This window comes from Chelonia mydas, chromosome 8 (genome assembly GCF_015237465.2).
Source record: "Chelonia mydas isolate rCheMyd1 chromosome 8, rCheMyd1.pri.v2, whole genome shotgun sequence".
In the NCBI taxonomy this organism is placed as follows: domain Eukaryota; kingdom Metazoa; phylum Chordata; order Testudines; family Cheloniidae; genus Chelonia; species Chelonia mydas.
This window is the reverse complement of record NC_057854.1, coordinates 99,842,946-99,863,396: the sequence shown is the minus strand read 5'-3', so window position 1 is coordinate 99,863,396 and position 20,451 is coordinate 99,842,946. Positions and strand designations below refer to the sequence as shown.

Below are 20,451 nucleotides of genomic sequence, written 5' to 3'. Positions count from 1 at the left end.
ATACCGTGGAGTTGGGGAAACATGTGCCAGGGTGTGGGGGAACCCCCAAAGGAAACTTATGGGAGAAATCAAATCTATCTATACTAACTATATATACACACACACACACACACACACACACACACTAGTGCAAAGCACGCGCTTGCCGAGGCATTAGGAACAGGAAGTTCCGGCCATTACAGGCAGTAAGAAGGAACTGAAGGGGGGGAGGGGGCGGTCAGGTTGGCAGGACACTATATTGAGCACCATGAGGGCATGACTCCAGGGGGTGCCCAGGCCGATCCTACAGCTACTGCTAGGGGGGAAATCTTCCGGCAACCGTGTGCACTTGACATGCGCACACCTGATTGGAATGGACATGAAGCAGCACTCGAAGAAAAACTTATTTGACTCGGATAAAATAACTGAGAACTCCTTCTCTTCTTCACACTTTCACAACCACTGGTAGAGCTTGCTTGCCCTCCATCTACAACAGAGTCTCAAACTGGGGGTTGCAAGTTTATTACATGGGGGGGTCATGAGCTGTCAGCCTCCACCCCAAACCCCGCTTTGCCTCCAGTATTTGTAATGGTGTTAAATATATTAAAATGTTTTTAATTTATAAGGAGGGGGTCATACTCAGAGCCTTGCTATGTGAAAGGGTTCACCAGTAAAAAAGTTTGAGAGCCACTGATCTATACAATCTTACTGAATTATGAGTGATAGGGAACTCAGACAAAGATACACATATACACAGATGTAAGCGATTCTCACAGTCATCGTAAACAATTTGAACAGTCTAAAAAAAAAAGCCAGGGGTGCAAACATTTCCCATTCACTAGGACTAAAACATGAAAATTAGAAGCAACCGGAAAATTTATGCAACATTAGCTCCACCTACCATTCCAAGTACAGCACAATTCCTACGATTTGGGAGTAAAATCTAACTGGTCAGTTGAGTTTGATGGCCCTTGTTACAACCGTCTGTTCAAATTCTAGCCTAAACCTAAGAAGAGCTAATCCTATTTCCTCCCCCCCCACCCCATCCTTGATCTGTATTATTAAGTCTGCACCAAGATTGTCACTGTAATTCTAGGTGCTCTAGTAATATAAGGAACACAAGAATTGCCAAATGGCCACATTGGGACAGACAAAGGATGTATCTTATTTCCAAGCTGAACTATAGACTAGTGGTTCTCAACCAGGGGTCGGGCGCAGGCAGGTTTCAAGGCAGGGGGTCCATCAGGCAGGGGGTCCATCAAGCAGGGCCAGCATCAGACTCACCAGGGCCCAGGGCAGAAGGCTGAAGCCCCATTGCATGGGGCTGAAGTCCGGGCCCTGAGCCCCGCCACCTGGAGCTGAAGCCAAAGCCTGAGCAACTGATCTTTGTGGCGGCCCCTATGGTGTAGGGCCCCAAGTAAGTGCCCTGCTTGCTACCCCCTAACGCCAGCCCTGGCTTTTATATGCAGAAAACCAGTTATGACACATGTGGGCCGTGGAGTTTTTATAGTGTGAGTGGGGGGGGGCCTCAGAAAGAAAAAGGTTAAGAACCCCTGCTATATACTTCAGAGGAAAGTGAATCCTCTTCAAATTATGCACTGTTGTACTATGCAAGGAGAGATGGTTTTAATGGGATATTTCCTCTATACCAATTAATGTTCTACTTATTCAGGGTCCTGTCTATCCCCTGATTCGACAGTTTGTGGGACTTGCCCTAGAGCCCAACCCCTGCTTCAAGATTGTGCTCTAGCAGTTGAGCTTTTGTTTTAAAATTATCTTTCTAGATACAAAAAAAAAAGTCTTCAGCATGTTGACAAAGTCTAAACCAATGCAGCTGGCATCTTCTTGAGTTTTCAATGGGAAATACTGAACAAAAAAATAGCTCAGAGGTATGAATGGCCTCATCGATGTTAACTTTGAAACCTAGCAAAGACAGTTTAAGAACATTAACCATTTTATTATTTGAGCAAAAACATCCAGATAGCTAGTGGGATTTACCTGATTGTAAAGGTTTGTACGATCAAAAAGGTTCTGAAGTGGTTTCAAAATATGTAGGCAATGGGGAAAAAGGTCCTAAGAGCCAGCAAATATTCTTGTTGATCATTAAACAATCCACTTTGACAAGACACAACTGGTCATAACATGTACAGAAATATATACGTCAAAGACCACTGGAGTCTAGCTGATGCAATTAAATTTTTTGCTTTAAATAGCTAACCCATATTCTTATTCTTCCCATTAGCCCCACTTGTTGGAGTATAATGGAGGACAAGAATGTAGCTTTATTATAACAAATTGCACACAAAAAATAACCCTGCTAGCTCTAAAAAAAACCAACCACATCCAGCAGGGCCAAAGGTCATGAGATAGGTGCTTACCTCTAGAGGGCAGAGGCAGAAGGCTACAGCTGGAAAGTGTATCTGATCTCTTGGTTGCACAGAAGAAGAAATTGAGATATAAAACCCATGAGGCCATCTATTCATTGCCCTAGGGCACAATGCAGGACTCAGAGCATAGTCTCAGTACTTTCTCCAGTTCTAATTATCACAGGGTCCCAGAGCTTGGGCTCCAGCCAGAGCTCAGAAGTCTACACAGCAATGAAACAGCTCGAGCCACCTGGCACAGGCCAGATGCAGCTGTCTAGTTGTCGTGTAGACACACCCTCAGTGGACAGCTTGATGTTAACAAGCAGACATACTAACCTGTTGAAAGACAGCCCGCTCCCAGCTACCACCCCAATCCCCCCACCTTCGCCCGGCTCTTAGGTTGAGGAAAGTTGGACTCTGCTGAGAAAGGGTCTGATTTCTCTGCAATACCCGTATATTCCACTACAGATAAATACTTCAATAGTAATCATGGGGAGGTGTCCAATTCCCTCATTCCAATCACTCTTTCGCTATTTATGCACAGTGGAACAGCTTCAACAGGAGAGATCCACATCAGAATATCCCTTAACTCAGTGGTTAGAGCATGCTCCTGAGAGGTGGGAAACCCCTGTCAAATCCCGCCCCCCCTTCTGCCAGAGGGGGCAATTTGAAGCTAGGTCTCCCACATCCCAGCTGAGTGCTCTAACCATTGGGCTAAAAGTTGAGGTGTGCACCTCCTCCAGCTGTTTTGTGTAGAACAAGACAGACACCTAATTTATTACGGCAAGAAACTGTAGGCTCCTAAGACGTCCGACTCCGGGGAGCTGGTTCCTGTTCATGGACTGCTAGCAGCAATAGGTGCCTATCTGTGAGTGGGGAGGGCTTAGCACACAGCCCTCTAATCAGTATCTCTCATTGGCTAGCTTCAGCAGCTATCCACCTAGCAAGCTGGCATCTGCGGATCTCATTCTTAGGCATCTCCCTTGGTTCCTATTGAACATGACAATTAATAGCTTCTGCTCAGGACTCCAAAAAGAGCAATGCTGCAGGTCAGAATTAACAGAGCTCAGGAGGAACTGTTTTTACATGGCTGGACAGCACCTGATAAAAAGTAGGTAGAGAGGTTACCATTAAAGTCAGTACATGAAATGCCATTTTCTGTTATATTTAAGATTGTAAGTAATTTAGTAAGTGATGCTAGTGACAACAGCAAAAATATTGAACCAACCACCCCACCCCTCCAAAAAAAACCCCAACAACTAAAACCTCATTACAGAAATGGACCAAGTGAGAATGAATAATTTATTACAGATTCATGAACTCAACGAATGTATAAATCTTATAGGATTATAAAAAAAAAGGTTATTTCAGTAATGCACTCCAGAGCATTGATGACAGGTTAATTTACATATTAACACAGAAGAACAAAGTAAACAAGTTAGTTTGCTTGTCTTTATTGAACTCAGAGTTGTTAAAAAGTTTGAACCATGTGAAACAGCATACTTGCAATGTTACTCAAGGTTAGTCACTCGTTTAACAGTTAACTGTGATTGCTAGATTGTGAGTGTTTTAACAAGGATTAACCACCACATCAAACATAAATAAGCAACAGATCAATAGGCCAGTTTTGTATCTTATGGATTTGCTTGGCCTTTTATGATTAACATGTACTTTTCAAATAAATAGAAGACACTCATTCAGAAGAAAAAAAATCATTAAGTGCTAATTTTACTGATGTCCTTGTTAGATGTTCATGATACATTTAATGTCTATTATATGTGCAATTGTGGCTGAATTTTAAATAATTTTATACTAATTAAAATCAAGGTTACGCTTTTCCACATACAGTAACCTGCCACATGCTTGAGTAGACTTTAAAGTCAGTAAGTTCATTCTATTTGACTTTAAACTCCCACCCACACATTATACCTACAGCTCAATGTTGGCATAAATGTATAAAAACGTCAATGATGCTTAAAAAAAAATGCAATAATTGAAAAGTTAAGAAACAGGCATAGTTAAAAATATATTGGAGCACAGCTTATGTCCAGATTATTCTGAATTGATTGACCTTTTGGATATTAAAGATGTATCCCAAATTGTAAACAAAAAAGTACATATGTACTTTAAAATCTGTCAGACAAATCCTGGTCAGCTGAGCACCTGGTGGACCAGCACTGTATCACATATTCAGTTTTGTTAGTCATTTGTTGCCAAGAAAGCTAAGTGACCTATAAAGGCAACATAATCATTGGCTTCTTCTAATCTTGTTCAACCTTAAGAAGGCTTCAAATCCAAGAAATGCTGGTTGCCAGTCCCCCCCCCCCCCCCCCCAAAAAAAAGGTTCAGAACAACTTTGGCAACTGTCTGAGGTGTTTTACATCAAGAAAGGTACCAACTGAACTCATGCTGTCTGTCTGATTTAATGTCTCCAGGGTGGGAGTTTGTAGATTTTCAGGGAAGAGACGAACATTTCCTAGGTTCTCCCTGTCCGGTTGCTGAGTGAACTCTACTTTCCCAGCTACAAGTTTGGGTTTTGGCTTTAAATCCTTCAGAATCTGCTGTGAGTTCTCATGAGGTTGATGTAGTATTTTTGGAGGAAAGACCTCATTTGTAATATTTCTCAACACAGGACCATCGGATTCTGACAAGGAATAACTTCCAGTTGACTCCTTGTAAGGTTTCTGGTTAATGGATAATCTTTCACAAACTCCTTCAGAAGATTCTTTCCCGAAGTTAAAGCCCTCTGACATTGGCTTAAAGTTAGTCTCTAACACATCTTCACACTTGCCAATACTAGAGATGCTGCAGTTCTGAGTTTGCAGCTCCTCTTCATCTTCACTATTGTCACTACTTTGTAGGAGCCCATATCTTTTCATGTACTTCTTGGTTGCAAAGGACATATTGTTTGGTGAAATTAAGCTAAGACCCATCATGCTCTTGTCCATGTTTGTATGCAAGAGGTTTTGGAAAGATGAATCTTGAGGGGTTTTTTCACTTGTGTGACTGAGAGAAAGCTGCGTCAGTTGACTTTCACTTAGATATTTGAGTGCTATTGCATTTGCTTCCATACTCAGATCAACTCCATTGGGAGTTAACCCACTCATGCCGACATTAACAAATGACATGTAGTTTAGTCCAGGGACCACTGCTTCAGGATTTATGCAGGCCAATACGCTAAAACACAAAGCACCGAAAATTAAGTTAATTTAGCTTTATACCGTGTCAATGTTCCATGGTCATTTCAGAATACCAACACAGTGAAGCATATTCCCCACCTCTTAACCCACCCCAAATATCTGGCTTTTAAGCAGGCTATTTGTTCACATAATTAACACACACCTCACATAGGAAGATTGTGCGTCTTACCTAATAGTACCTGCATTACAGAAAAAGATCCATGAGTGGATTGAGAATAATCATCCCTGATCCAATGCTGATCACAACTTCGGTAGTGTCACATGGCGACAGGAAGCCTCAGGTAGGCTTTAGGGCTTTGTAAGTTAAGACCAACAGTTCAATATACCACCCAGAAACTAATTATTAATAGTTAGTTGATCCCTGCCCAGAGATGCAATGTGTCCTAGTGGTTAGAGCACTGGCCTAGGACTCAGAAGACCTCGGTTCCATTCCTAGCTTGGTCACTGACCTGCTGGGTGACCTAGGACAAGTTACAGCACTTCTGTGCCTCAGTTTCCCCACCTATAGAATGGGGATCACATTGGACTCTTTAGTGATTGCTTTGAGATCTACTGGTGAAAAGTGCTATGTGAGAGCTGGCTATTATTTATATATGGCTATGTAGCCCAATATTTTTATCCAGATGGAAGACAGCCTCTCTTGTGAGCCCAATAACTGGTTAAGGATTGCTTTTTTGTCTTCATGTCAAAATAATACCAGGCCATCTAGAGATTTTTCCAACATCCCTTTTCAGGCTTTTGGAAATGGATAAGTTTTAAGAGACTTTTATTGTTACTCGGAAGGATATAGTTTTTCAAGACCTCTTTCAGTCTGTGAAGGAAATTCACTCTTTCCTGTCCTTGTTCCACTAAACTCTTGTAATGTTTAATTATAAAAATACACAGTCAAGACAAGCTCCAAGATACTGGTGCTCATTACTTCATCTATTACAGGCTACATGCATCAGATTAATAAATCCAGTTTCCCCAATATCAAGAGACTAAAAGGCATCTACCCATGTACTCCAGCGAAAGACGGACTTGAGGAAAATTTTTGGCTCAATAAATAAATAAATAAATAAATAGACCACCAAAAAATAAGCAGGAGGAACCTTGTTCTTAGCTTGTTCCCTACTGTGTTGCAGACAATTGTGAAAGAAGGTCTCTTTGGTCAGCCACAAAGATGACAGAAGGAGGGGAGGATTTTAAGAGGTATATCAAGAAAGGAGACCTCTAGTTTGTTTTATAGTTTCACCCCTATTAGCATGTTAATGGAACATATTAATAGAACAAAAGCTTGAGAGTGATGGTGGGGAAAGTTTGATACAGCCAGTAATACAGGCTGTCTTAAATTTTGGTAAAAAGCACCTGCTGCAACGTAAGTTAGAACAATTCTCAAACTTTTTCCTACTGGGGATAAGTTCTTGAGACAGACATCTCCCCCCTGCCTGCCTGATACTATACCTTCTTTGCAGCAGCCAGAACTCTTAGTTTAAATGAATCAAGAAACACTGTCTCACTAAAGATGCATCAAGATGAAAACAAAGCTTACTTTAAGTGCAGCTGGGTTGGCTCCTTGGTAACCTTTATTTTCCCACCCTCCATTTTTAATCTATGCCCTCTCCATGGGTTCAGGCCTGGACCTCTTCTCATTGCCTCCAGTTCCCCACTGCTCTAAGCTCTCCATGTCTCTTTATTGATTGGTTCTGTCCTCATCTCATGTGTTTGCTGTCCCTCCAGTTTTGGTCTCATGCACAAGTCTGATGACAACTAAACTTACACCAGTGAAACACAAGACAAAGGAGGGCTCAAAACAGCCAGACAGCGTACAGAGATGCTCGATTTTATTTTAAAAGTTTCATTGGCTAAGAAAGCCTCTAGCAATCCTCAGAGTTTTGCACTGGGATACACCTAGCAGCAAACACCACTCCTTAAAGAACAATATGGTTGTTTAACCTGTGAGAGCAGGAACTCCGTGGTTTAGCTAGATGCACTCCCCAACCCAACTTTGAGAACTGCCTTTAAATTTTTTTTATTTAAAAAAAAAAAAAAAAAAGAAAAGAAAAAAAAAAGGACTACTATCCTGTATCTAGTGCCTGTGTAAATATCTGGATGGAGTCCAGCCTTTCCCATCATTCTCTTCTAACAGCCTTAGTAGTGCCTAGCATGAACTAGACTGAAAAGATCAGACTAAGCGTGTGTTCCCTGTGGACAAGTATCAAAAACGTGGTCCTGGAGGTGATGCATTAGGCCCTTTCTGCATCACTTCTTGCCCACTTTTGGTCCCTATTAATCTTTCTATCTGAAAGAGAATGAGCAGTGAAGGCTAACACTTTACCTGGCATTCTCTACTTTGTGTGCATTTTTCTTCATTTTGTCAGGAGATTCAATTTTCACTCCAAGGTTCCTTAATTGCTTAAGGGTTGCACTAATCACGCAATCTTTATCTGTCAGGCCTGGGTCAGATACTGAACTCCTTTCTTTTGGGTTATTTATATTCCGACATGTGGTACCATCATTGCCAACCACTGTTTGTTTTGTAGATGGATAACCACTTTCTTCAGAGGGTGACTTTAAGAAGTGATTTACTTGACCCTACATAGGGAAAAAAGCATAAGCACATGTGGACCAACTAGTCAAAATCACAGGAACTTGACAAAGGCGTTTACTACAGAATCCTGTTTTGTGTTATCTATGGCATATTTACTCCAAATCAAACTATCTTACAGCTAGATCTGAAAAACTTATTCTGACAAACAAGCCAAGTTAACTCTTAGTATCACTAAACGTTGTGTATTACTTGGTGTGCAAAAATAAAATACAACATTTATGCACAGAAGGGAGTGAATGGCAGAATGAGTATTTAAACCTCCACGAAAGGGAAGTCATAAGCTTGCCTCTCTTTTGCACCACAGAAAACATGGAGAAGAGCTGAGATACATGTGACAACCATACACAGTTTCAGCCATGTGAAAGCCAAAGTAGTGTATTGCACAGAGCCTATTCTGGTTATGAGAAACACACTATGAAGGACAACGAGGAGTCCTTGTGGCACCGTAGAGGCTAACAAATGCATTTGGGCATAAGCTTTCATGGGCTAGAACCCACTTCATCAGATGCATGGAGTGGAAAATACCACTCCATACATCTGATGAAGTGGGTTCTAGCCCATGAAAGCTTATGCCCAAATACATTTGTTAGCCTCTAAGGTGCCACAAGGACTCCTCGTTGTTTTTGCTGATACAGACTAACACGGCTACCACTCTGAAACCTGTCACTCTGAATGACAAGTGGCAAATAACTAAGATATGAAAGACTGCCAGATATTAAAGTGTTTTAAAATGCTGTTACCAATATATCCTGGTAAAACTTTTGATCATCGGATGGGTGGTTAGGCAGCGATGGACCAGCATGCTCAGTTTTTGGTTCATTTGGTGCCACCATGTGGTTGTTAGCCCCTTCTGTGGGTCCTGTCTGTAAATACATGCTGGCGCTTTCTTCCAACAGTGAATTCGGAACACATGCTGGGGAAACTGGCACATTTCTGAAGGAGACAGAACAATGAGTTAATACACCATTTATTTTTTACCTTGTTTGAAAGTAATTTATGAATCTAAATCTTGGAAAATTATATCATCTCTCAATTTCTCTTAATGTTCTCCAAGACGTTGAAAGGTCGGAGTGGGTGGAGCAAAGAGCTACAAAAATGATTCAGGGGCTGGAAAAAAGTGCCTTACAGAGAGGCTGCAGGAGCTCAGTTTAGCTGGTCAAAAAGAAGATCAAGAGCTGACTTGATGACAGTATATAAGTACCTTCATTGGGAGGGATATACTGGTTACTAATCTACCAAAAAGAAGAGCACAAGAACCAACAGATAGAAAGTAAAGCAAGACAACTTCAAACTGGAAATAAAGGCACAATTTCTTTAAACAGCGAAGGCGATTAACAATTTGAACAAGACACCAAGGGAAGTGGTGGTTTCTTTGTCTCTTGAAGTCTTTACTCCTGGGGGAATTCTGCCCCCCAAATTAAAAATTCTGCACATATTTTAAAATTCTGCAAAATTCCACATATTTTATTTGTCAAAACACCACAATATAATCATGCTGGTTTCAATTATTTTGGTAATTTATTTAAACTACAGTACAATGGATGGAGAATGGGAGCTGGCCTAACAGTAACGTAGCTAGGTTTGACACTTTATTTCTAGTTATTAATCAACAAATATATGCAGCCATATGCTCTGTGTTACATCATAAGCAACTAAAGAGCAAGTGAAGGCTGGGGGATGAAACTCACAATTTATATTGGCTACTGAGCCACTCCAGAAAGGTCAGTAGCAAAGAGTTCATGGAGCACATTTTGATAGGAATGTTTTTCAGTCCAAAAATTTAGACCAGGTCTAATCACAAAAGCACCATAAGCATTTTTAAGGCCACTGTCCTTTACATTGCCAGAATGATGTAAAGGAGCCTTAAAACTTTTACACCTGTTTTATACTCCCGTGGGGAATTCACAAAGAAAATGGGAACAATTCACTAAGCAGGCAGGCTGCTACATTCTGTTCTGCCTGACGGGACAGAACCTGCCCCACTCCTCAGAAACACCCCAAAGCCCTGCCCCTCCACACCAAATACGCTTCAATAATGAGCAAGAGGGACAGAGTCTCTCTCTCACGACTTCCCAGCCTTCCTCTCCCCGGCGGTGATTTATGTCTCTACCGGCTGCTCCAGGCACCTGAACTGACCTGCCTGCAATGCCAGGGAGGGGAACGTGGACTGCTCTTGCGGCTTCCCTTTGCTTCCCTGTCAGAAGCCATTTTTCTCCGGAGAAGCAAAGACAGCTGCGGGGGACACAAATTCTGTGCACGCGCAGTGATGAAGGATTCCCTCAGGAGTAAGTCTTCAAAACAAGACTGAATGCTTGTCTGATAGATATACTTTCATTATGACGACATTGTGTTGCCTGTGTTACACAGGAGATCAGACTAGATGAACGAATGATGTCCCCTCTGGCCTTAATCTGTTTCACCTGCTGCATCAGAGTTTTCAAAACATAAGCAATTTTTTGCTTCTTCAAAGCCCTTGGGACTTTTTTGTTTTGCTTTTTAGTTCAACATGAAGTCATTTTAACACTAATATTAGTAACAAGAATTGTTACTATGTTTTACTGTAAACACATACCGATATTTTCACATACTATAGTTTTAAAGAAAATATCAACCTGGCTGAACGGATGGCATGTTCACAGTGCTATGCACTCAGCTGGTTTCTACAATAAGATAAGTGAAGTCCAGACTGAAAAATTTCACTGTTACTGACATGAATAGGAGCTTCAGGAAAGAATCTGATTCCAAGTCTTCACACATCAGAAAGGCAGATATGCCAGAGTGAACTATCACAGGGCATAGGGAAACTACTGTATCTGGGTGTTATCTACAAATGTGTAACAGTTGAGGCTAGAAGGAACGATAATCCTGGGGTCCCAGATAGATCTCTGTGTGACCCCCAGAAACAAACATGAACGATAGCGAAAATATCGGAACCCAAACCAATCAACAGTGCATGTTGAAAGAGATAAGATTTAAATCATGTGCTGTGCCAGATAGTCAATGCAGGTTATCAATTACTGCAAGGAGAAGCAATTCATTATCCCCAGCAAAAACAAACAGGTAAAACCCAGTGCTACTGTGCATTCTTCCTACGAAGAATTCATCAAAGTACTTCACGTGTATAAAGCCAAGTTAGAGTTCTCTCTAAAACAAGCCATGTTAGAAAAGGACTGATTGAACCAATGCTCACATTTAACTAAAACTACATGCATATACTACTTCCCTAATTCTAATTCAGAGCCCCAAGTTAGTTTTAAATGTAAAGAAATCCATAGTTTATCAATTTAATGACTAATCTTTTTCTAGTATGACTATTTTTAGACATCTAATTTAATCTGACCTGAATGGTCTCTCTTCACTTAGCTTTTTATATCTGTGAAATGTACTGGATCAGAATTTTATATTTATGTAGCTATCTGAAAATGAAAACACTTGATTCTTTATCAAGGGAAAAGACTGAGAGTATCTATGCATGGAAAACTAATCTCATTCTAATACAAGAAGTGCTTTGAGTTAAATTTTCTTAACATCATTGTAAAATTGTGAATGGAGGTTTAAAAGTAATCAAAATGGCTTATTCTGGTGCCACATTAACAGATTCTATATTTTGACTTAGTACAGTGAGAACACAAGGGAAAAAAAAAAGTCAGTGATTAGGTGTGAAACATAGAAGAATCCAGGGAGATACTCAGGTCATATGACCTTCAACCCTTTAGTCCTGGGGATAAATCAGCCCCAGAGAACCATAAGCAATTTTAACGCTGGCAGCGCAGAGCTCATGTAGGAAAATGATAAGCAAGTATAGCAGTGTTTCCCCTGGTGATTTAAGGGGAGGATGAGAATATTGCTTGGAAGATCTCTGCAATTTTTTTAAAAAAGTTACCTAAAGGGCTTTTGCTGCCACCAGCTACAGCTGTCACCAAAGGAGCCTGACTGCCAAGGGCAACTATATTTGGTACGCCTGCACAAATGATTTTGTAGACAGGGGATTAAAGGCAAAAGCAGGAAGGAATTATACAGAAGATTTAATTAAGTCAGATGCCAACTGACGAAGTTCTGTAAGAAAGTCAGTCGCTTCTACGTGACATTACTTTAAACAGTAAACAAGTACTATCAACCCACAAACAAGATTTTTCAAATCAAATATTTACCTGAGTCCAGTCTGGTTAGTTCCTTCTTCTACAAGATGGCTACTTTCTACAAAGCTGGGTATGTCAACAGCCTTTAATGAGGAGGCAATACTTGTATTACTTGTATCTTGCTCAGTGTTCATAGAAATGCTTATATCTTCTTTAGATATTTCAGTGTCCTCTTGTTTAACTGGACACACAGAGTCCTCTTGCTTTTCACGCGGTGCGTTCCAAAATAAGCTAGCACCTAGCAGAGGAAAATTAATGCAGTTTGTGATTTTAACAGTTTTGAAAAGGTCATTTGGTTTTCAAATACATTTACTATCTACAGTTAACAGAAATTAAAGCCATTGCTGTGTTTGGTTTTATTTTCTCTAGTTTTATTTTGCTTTTGGTTTTAAAATGACAAGTTCTAAAACACTGTTCGGAAAAAAAATCTGAGAAACTTGCCTTTAGTTAATGAAATAACTGCCAAAATTAACATTGTTACTTTATGTACAATAGCAAATAATGCTGTGTTTTATTTAACAAACAAAATGACTAGATAGAGGTACACAAGACTAATTATATTCCTAAATTCATTTTGAAGAAACGGATGTGCCCATCTCCCCCTCCAAGCCAGCCACAACCTTGTAATAAAGGTTAATAGGACCAGATACATTAGTTTATGGCCTACTGGCTTCAGTTGTGTGACTCTCTGACATTAAAGGCAGTCAATTTCCCCCCAAGATAGATATGACATCAGTACTTAGCATATAGTATTGGAGAAAAATGGAGAACCTTAAAGTTGTCCTGGATAAATATTTGATAGTACACCATACAGGATTCAAATTATTACACCTAAAGCAAGAGTAGGTACACGTATAGAGAAAGGGACCAAAGTTTTTGTGACCGAGTCACAGGTTGAACGCATAGCCTTCATTGCCTTGTCAAGAAGAACTCCTGTCTGACCTTGCATGACAATTCCCAAAGGACAGGCCTGATTTTCTGAGGTGCTTAGCCTCTAACAACGGATTGACTATGACTAGATGGGTAGGTGCTCAGCACTTCTGAAAATCAGGCTCAAGAGAGAAGTCTAAGCAATATTAAGAACAGGTTTATATCACTATCATTCTGAAAAGGAATTAAAAAAAAAAAAGGGGTTACCTGTGCTTACAGCAATGCTCACACTTTTTCTCATGTGTAAACCCTGGGAAGACTGTGTTTCCATGGTAACAAATTCCAACTGCTTCTCAGACGGTAGGGCATTGTTACCTATAGTCGTTTTCGTAGAACAAGGCTGAAGAGTTTGTGCTTCCAACAAACGCTGGATCTGGAACAGTTATCAGGAGAGTATCACTTGCATGGCAAGTATAATAAACTCAAGACACTAGCTGACAGTGAGTTACCATACTAGACTTTCATTTTTGAAGATCTGGATTCAAATTCTGATTATGTTGCAATACAAGACTAGTTTAATGGTATTTTAGTTACCATCAGAGAGTTTGGCATGATTTAAAGGGTCTGTTTTCAGCTTGGAATAGCAGGCAAATGAAGGTCATGCCGGAAGAATTACACCAAAAAGCTTTCATAAACCTATTTCCACTATCCCTTTGGTGCACCTCCCCCCTTTCCTGGGGAAAAACATTGTTTAGGTTGCAAAGCTAAGTACATGAAAGCTTGGAAAGGCCAGATTTACCCCCTTCTGCATCCATCCTGTTCACTGAAGGAGGCCGGGGTACTGTCGAAAAACAGTACATGATCATGTAATTAAATACTGTGTCATAATGCATATGCATAAGCGGGCAGACTTAAGGTTTCACGGGCAACCAAAAATCTAGCATCAACCTTGGAGGGCTTACCTTTGCAACCTAAAGAATATTCTTTCAATGTCATTTCCTAGTTTTTTCTTAAAACAGACAAAAAAAACAGATAAGTTCTGTTATTGCTACAGTCCTTCCACTTTCCTCTTGCATCATCTATTGGGTTTGAACCCTGAAGCTTCAATTTGACGCTCGAACTACACTAGCTCGCAGAAGGAGAAGGCTATCATCCTGGAGGCCAGGCTGAGGGAGAGAATGGGCCATTGGTACCTCATGCTGAGTCCATGGTGGGGGAAAGGGGTGTAATCAGGAGGTGGAGGAGGAAGGGAACCTGGCTTGGCTCCACCTTCTGTTACTACAGCTGTTCTGTAAGCAGCCTGGCTCTTTAGAACGATCTTGTTCATTTTGGGAGGCTGACAATTTTCCAGATGAATGCAAGTGACAGAAGGGAAATGACCACTTAATTTATCCTGAATGGAATTCCATGGGACAACCGAAAGAAAAGTACAAGTCCAACCCTAGTGCTTTGACTCTGCTGAATTTCAATTGCATGTTGCAAACAATGGAGATATTCGTGCTTCTCAAAAAAAGGTCACACACACAAGTCTGTTATAAGCTATTAAGTTATGGGAGATGAAAACACATTAGACTGCACTGTGCTTTCACCATATTTATATTAATTCCAAACTAGTTCATGGCTCATTAAACTGTGCAGTTAGCTGTCTCTACCCACCCAGAAAGTAATATCCTAGGAATACTAAACAGATTGCTGAAAGCAGAGCAAATATTTACCTGTGTTACTTGACTGTAATTCCAAAATAATTGAATGAGAAAAATCAAATCACTTTCAATTTTCTTTAACGGAGACCAATCATCAGCAGAGCTGCCTACTTAGAGAATTGGGTCCCAATTTGACAGGATCCCTTCTTCCAACCAAAAAGATAGCTATAACCAAGTTATTTCATTAGTGTTATTTTTACAAAATATTTACCAGAGAGTGTATTTATCAGTAAGAGGGCAGAGGAGAAAACCTCCCAAACAAACCTGAGCTTGAAGTAATTTCAGTTGCCTGTCTTGTTCTGTAAGAATCCTGTAAGCATCTGGAGATAATCCCATCATTCCATTATCTGATCCCATTTTGGGGGCAGGTGCATATGTGCATGCTGAATGTGCTGCACCAGACTGAAGATGGCAAGGGCTTGGATGTGAAGCAAGTCTTGATCCAGGTGATAAGCTGCTACCAAGGGGAGAACAATTCCCCATTTTCCCATTGTACCCATGAGTTACAGAACTAGTTGGGGTATGTATTGGACTACAGCAAATATTTGGACAAGTGACATTTTGATGGAAAACCGAATATGTGCTCTCTTGAGGAACATCAGATTGGATTTCCGCATGATTGGTGCCCATTTTAACCAGTCCTTGCCAAGCATTTGTTGAGCTGTATTGGATATGTCCGTGAAGCTGACAACTACAGACACTGGCAGGACAGCAAGATGGCACTCGAGGGACAGGCACCTGCAGTTCTGTTGGTCTTCTTGAGTTCTGGGGTGAAAAAGCAAAGTTGTACTGGAGAGGCTGTGTGGCACCAGGAGGCTGCTTGGAATTAGATGTTGAGGGTCTCCTTGCTGGAGGTTCCCCTTTTCTTTGTGTGGCTACATCAGGACTAGATACAAGTCTTTCAGATGGCATCCTGGGTTGATGCACAGACGTATCAGGAGAGGGCCCACTGCGAGGTGTTGAAGGGGAAGGGGATGATGAAGAGGAAGAAGATCCAGAACTCTTTCTTGTTTGAAGGCCAACTCTCCTACAATTAGACTGGTGCTGTAGTGGCAGCTGCTTTCCTCTGCTAGGTTTTAAAGTTGGAATGATCTGGTTTAATTGGCTCGGTAACCTTCTCAATGAAGAATGTCTAGCGTGGGTGCTGACGCTTTGTTTATGGCTATCAGAGCATTGATTTTGGTATAATGGTCCTGTTGAATAGGTCTTTTTTTTATTAGGCTGAGGTACCAGCAGTGGTTGATTTTTGTTATTCATAGTCTCCACAGGCTGAGACATTGGTTTCGGTTCTATGAAACTGCCATCAAAGACAAGGGAGAGTTCAGGAACTGAAGGATGGATCTTAGTAACCTGGATAGGAGACAGTTATAAGAGTGAAGTCAAGCTAGCTTAGGAACCATCATGTCACCTTATCTGATCTACATGAAGCACAACTTCTCTGCCACTCCTAGCCAAAATAAATATGGGACAGATAAAAATGTTGCTTTGGTCAATAAGACTTCTTCCCCACCCGCTCAAGGTATTATTAACATACACAATAGGGAGCCAAGAGTGGGAAGACAGGAATCATGTAAAAGCCCTGTTTTGAGGCAAAATTTCAGCCATTAAGGAGGCCCGGATGTTGTGTCTAACAGAGTCAGTGTGTTACTCCGGGGGCTGGATGTTTGGGAGAGAAACAGCTGCAAGACTGCTCAAGTAGTGCGGTCCTTCCCTTTCAGGATGGAGTGTGCCCTTCACAGTATTCCCAGCCCAGGCAGCTAAAAAATCCCTAGAGTGGGGACTTTAAGTAAGTGTACTTAAGTCTAGAATGACTAGGTATTTCCTGATTTCTGGGTATTTCTTTAAGTTTATAAAATGCACCTATTCAAAAGCTTTAGGAACACAGAATAGAATTTAGAACAAACAAACAATCCTGTTAACAGGGGATGACTAAGGGGAGCGTTATATCTTCCCACCCAGAAATGTACTGTTTAGTCAGTTTTTCTGCTGCCTCTCCCCTTGCCAAAGAGGAGAAGATACTGCTGTTCCCTAACAACTCTAGGGCAAGTATGGTTCAGCTGGCTTTATCCTGCAGGTTATAAGACTGCAGGTTCAAGTCTAACACTAGAGTTTCTAGTTTCTATTCACAAGTGCTAATGCATTTTACAGTTTTTCATCAGAAGGAACTTTATTACCAGCAATAAGGATTAGACTGAATTTGGAGTCAAGATTCTTGGGTCCTCCAGTTCTGCTACCAAGTAGCTTACAAAAAAAACTCATGTCTACCTCCCCAAAAGGTGTGGTGAAACTTTATGTTTATCAAAGCATTTTGAGATCAGATACCAAGGCCAGAAGGTAACATTGCGATCATCTAGTCTGACATGTATAACAGGCCATAGAACTTCCCCAAAATAATTCCTAGAGCACATCTGTTTACCCCTTTAAAAAAACTGTACAACATTAGCTTTCCTCCAGAACTTCCCCAGTGCTCCAAAACTTATTGAAAATCAACATTAATGGTCCAGCGAGCTCCTCAGTTTGCCTCCAACAGTTTTAAAAGAGCTGGTTATCTGGGACTTGCCGATTTAAAATATCTAACTTTAGCTTCTTTAACCTCCAGAGCTACCAGTGGAACGGAAAGTGCGTTACCACAATATGATGAGATTATATCATCTGTTTTCCCTCCCAAACACAGAACAGAAACATTTATTGAACACTTCTGCCTTTTTTGCATTGTTATAGAGAATTCTACCATTTCTATCTAGTAATGGACCAATACCATTGCCGGGATTCTTTTTGTTCCGGGTATATTTAAAAAAAAAAAACACAAACAAAAAAACCCCCCCCACACACAAAAAACCCCTCTTTACTATTCTTAACTCTGCTGGCCATAAATTTCTCCTGGTCTCTCTTTGCTTCCCTTATTTTCTCCAATTCCTAACTTTGGATTTATATTCATAACTATCAACTTCCCCTTTCTTCAATTATTTTTCAGTTATCTTCATTCTCCTTTAAATCAGGTTGGTTTTTGAAACAGAATGGTCTTCTTCCTCATTTGTGTGATTGTGACTTTTGGGGCATCTTGTAAGATGTTCTTACATGATTCTCAATTACTATTCACATTTTTCTGATTAAGTTTTTTCTCCAGCTGATCTGGCTCAAAATTGTTTTCAGCTTTGTGAAACTGTCCCTAGTAAAGTACCAAGTTTATATATCACTAGTTTGGACTTGATCGCATTTGTATTATACAAGTAGAATAAAGTCATGATCACTTAAACCAAACCTACCATTAATTTTTAGTTCTCTGATCACTTCCTCTTTATCTGTTAGAAGTATAATATAATATCTGTCAAATATAGAATTCCCCTGTTTTCCCTACCACACTTTTTGAGTTAGGAAATAGTCATCTATAGCGTTTATAAATTCCCAGGATGAGAGGCAGTATAGAAAAACTGAAGTTACCTGTTGACTCACTGGATGAGGACTTGGAATTGGTCTTGGAGATAAATCTTCATCTTCCACACCTGAGTCATGATCACTTACTGACAATTTGCTGGGGGAGGAGCCTTGAGGAGAACTAAAAAAAAATAAGAGACCTTTTTGTAACTTCTATTTTAAAATGATACGATTGACAGAATGCATTAATCCTAACAACATTATCTATTTCTCACTTGTGGTCCATACCAGGAGATCTACAGAGCAGTACTGTTACCAGTTTGGAAGAACCACTGATAAACATGTCTCTCCTGACTGGCTAGGAAGTGTCAGATGGTAAAGAGAGATCTACGGATCACAAAAAAATGTGGAAAAAATAATTATCCCTTTCTGGATTATCATCTAGTTTTTAGTCAAAGAATCTTTGACAGATACAAGTATTTCACATGACATTTTAAGCCAAGCCACTGATTTATCAGGCCCACTGTAAGATACCAATAGGGAAGAAAGAGTTGAGGAAAAAATACATAATATGGCTTTAAGCAGAATAAAGGCCATCTTATTGTTAGAGACTAGCTTTGATGACAAGGTAGAGTTATAAAATCCAAGATTCCTGCTATGCACATCTCCCAGCTTTAACAAATAAGGAAAAAGGCATTTTACTAATACAGGTAGTTTTCTGTTACAGATTTCCTCCTCGGACAACTGGAACTCACCAACACTAAGCGTCATACAGCACACAAGATGAGATACATATTTTAGGAAACATCCACTTAAGTGTGTAAAAAAGCCTTTAATGCCAATAATCTATCTAGTGTAAGTACATGCAAGAGTTTCTCTAGAAACATATGGTCAACTTGTAGACCTTACTACATGAAAAGCCATTAAGTTAGGTAAGGTGCAAGTGATCCATAATTAATAGACTTTATGGCCAGATAAGACCATTTTATGGCCCTCTAGCCTGACCTGCGTAACACAGGTTAAAGAACTTCACCCAACAACAGATGTTGGAAATAGACTGTGTATAAATATGACACTTGAGAGATTTTCACCTTCTAATGGAAAGGTTCGTAGAAACTTTGCTGAAGAACTCAGTTTCTGCATTTTGTTTTTCCGCATTCAGCTCAAATTGAATAGGGTGCTTGTCTGAAGGTTCAACATTCTGAAATTAAATAATGGGTTGCATTAATGAAATTTGAAGCAAGTCAGTGGCATCCAACCTGCTGCCCCAATGTACTACATAATGGCTATCAAAAACGTAAGAACATTTGTATTTTGTTACCAACTGAAAGATAAGTTCTTTGTACAATGCCCTGCAAATCTGTCACTCAAGTGCATGACGCAGGATCATCACTACAGGGAGTCAGTAATGATGCCCCCCACCTGTCTCCCATTGCTTCCCCTGCAGCCCTAGAGGCAGATCTGGTGAGCCATGAATAGTGACAGGTTTCAGAGTAGTAGCCATGTCAGTCTGTATCCGCAAAAAGAAAAGCACCTTGTGGCACCTTGGAGGCTAACAGATATCACACAGGAGGATCTGGATGACCTTGTAAACTGGAGTAATAGTAATAGGATGAAATTTAATAGTGAGAAGTGTAAGGTCATGCATTTAGGGATTAATAACAAGAAATGTAATTATAAGCTGGGGACGCATCAATTAGAAGTAACAGAGGAGGAGAAGGACCTTGGAGTATTGGTTGATCATCAGATGACTATGAGCCGCCAATGTGATATGGCTGTGAAAAAAGCTAATGTGGTCATGGGATGCATCAGGAGAGGTATTTCCAGTAGGGATAAGGAGGTTTTAGTACTGTTATACAAGGCACTGGTGAGACCTCATCTGGAATACTGTGTGCAGTTCTGGTCTCCCATGTTTAAGGAGGATGAATTCAAACTGGAACAGGTACAGAGAAGGGCTACTAGGATGATCCGAGGAATGGAAAACTTGTCTTATGAAAGGAGACTCAAGGAGCTTGGCTTGTTTAGCCTAACTAAAAGAAGGTTGAGGGGAGATATGATTGCTCTCTATAAATATATCAGAGGGATAAATACCGGAGAGGGAGAGGAATTATTTAAGCTCAGTACCAATGTGGACACAAGAACAAATGGATATAAACTGGCCACTAGGAAATTTAGACTAGAAATTAGACGAAGGTTTTTAACCATCAGAGGAGTGAAGTTTTGGAATAG

General features: G+C 40.4%; 1 protein-coding gene and 1 long non-coding RNA gene across 9 annotated transcripts in view; one reads left to right on the top strand and one right to left on the bottom strand.

Moving 5' to 3' along the window:
* Positions 1–20,451, top strand: part of LOC122461483 — a 30,263-nt gene that overhangs the window by 1,156 nt on the left and 8,656 nt on the right. The window lies entirely within an intron of this gene.
* Positions 3,629–20,451, bottom strand: part of STIL (STIL centriolar assembly protein) — a 38,639-nt gene continuing 21,816 nt past the window's right edge. For all 8 annotated transcript variants that reach the window (XM_043521320.1, XM_037906986.2, XM_043521319.1 and 5 more), the window contains 8 exons: positions 19,314–19,423; positions 18,289–18,403; positions 15,112–16,197; positions 13,412–13,577; positions 12,287–12,512; positions 8,876–9,068; positions 7,863–8,119; positions 3,629–5,522 (listed from right to left, as the gene is read on the bottom strand). In XM_043521320.1, the coding sequence (XP_043377255.1) occupies positions 4,691–5,522; positions 7,863–8,119; positions 8,876–9,068; positions 12,287–12,512; positions 13,412–13,577; positions 15,112–16,197; positions 18,289–18,403; positions 19,314–19,423 (2,985 nt within the window). In that variant the 3' untranslated portion in view covers positions 3,629–4,690. The remainder of the gene's footprint in view (positions 5,523–7,862; positions 8,120–8,875; positions 9,069–12,286; positions 12,513–13,411; positions 13,578–15,111; positions 16,198–18,288; positions 18,404–19,313; positions 19,424–20,451) is intronic.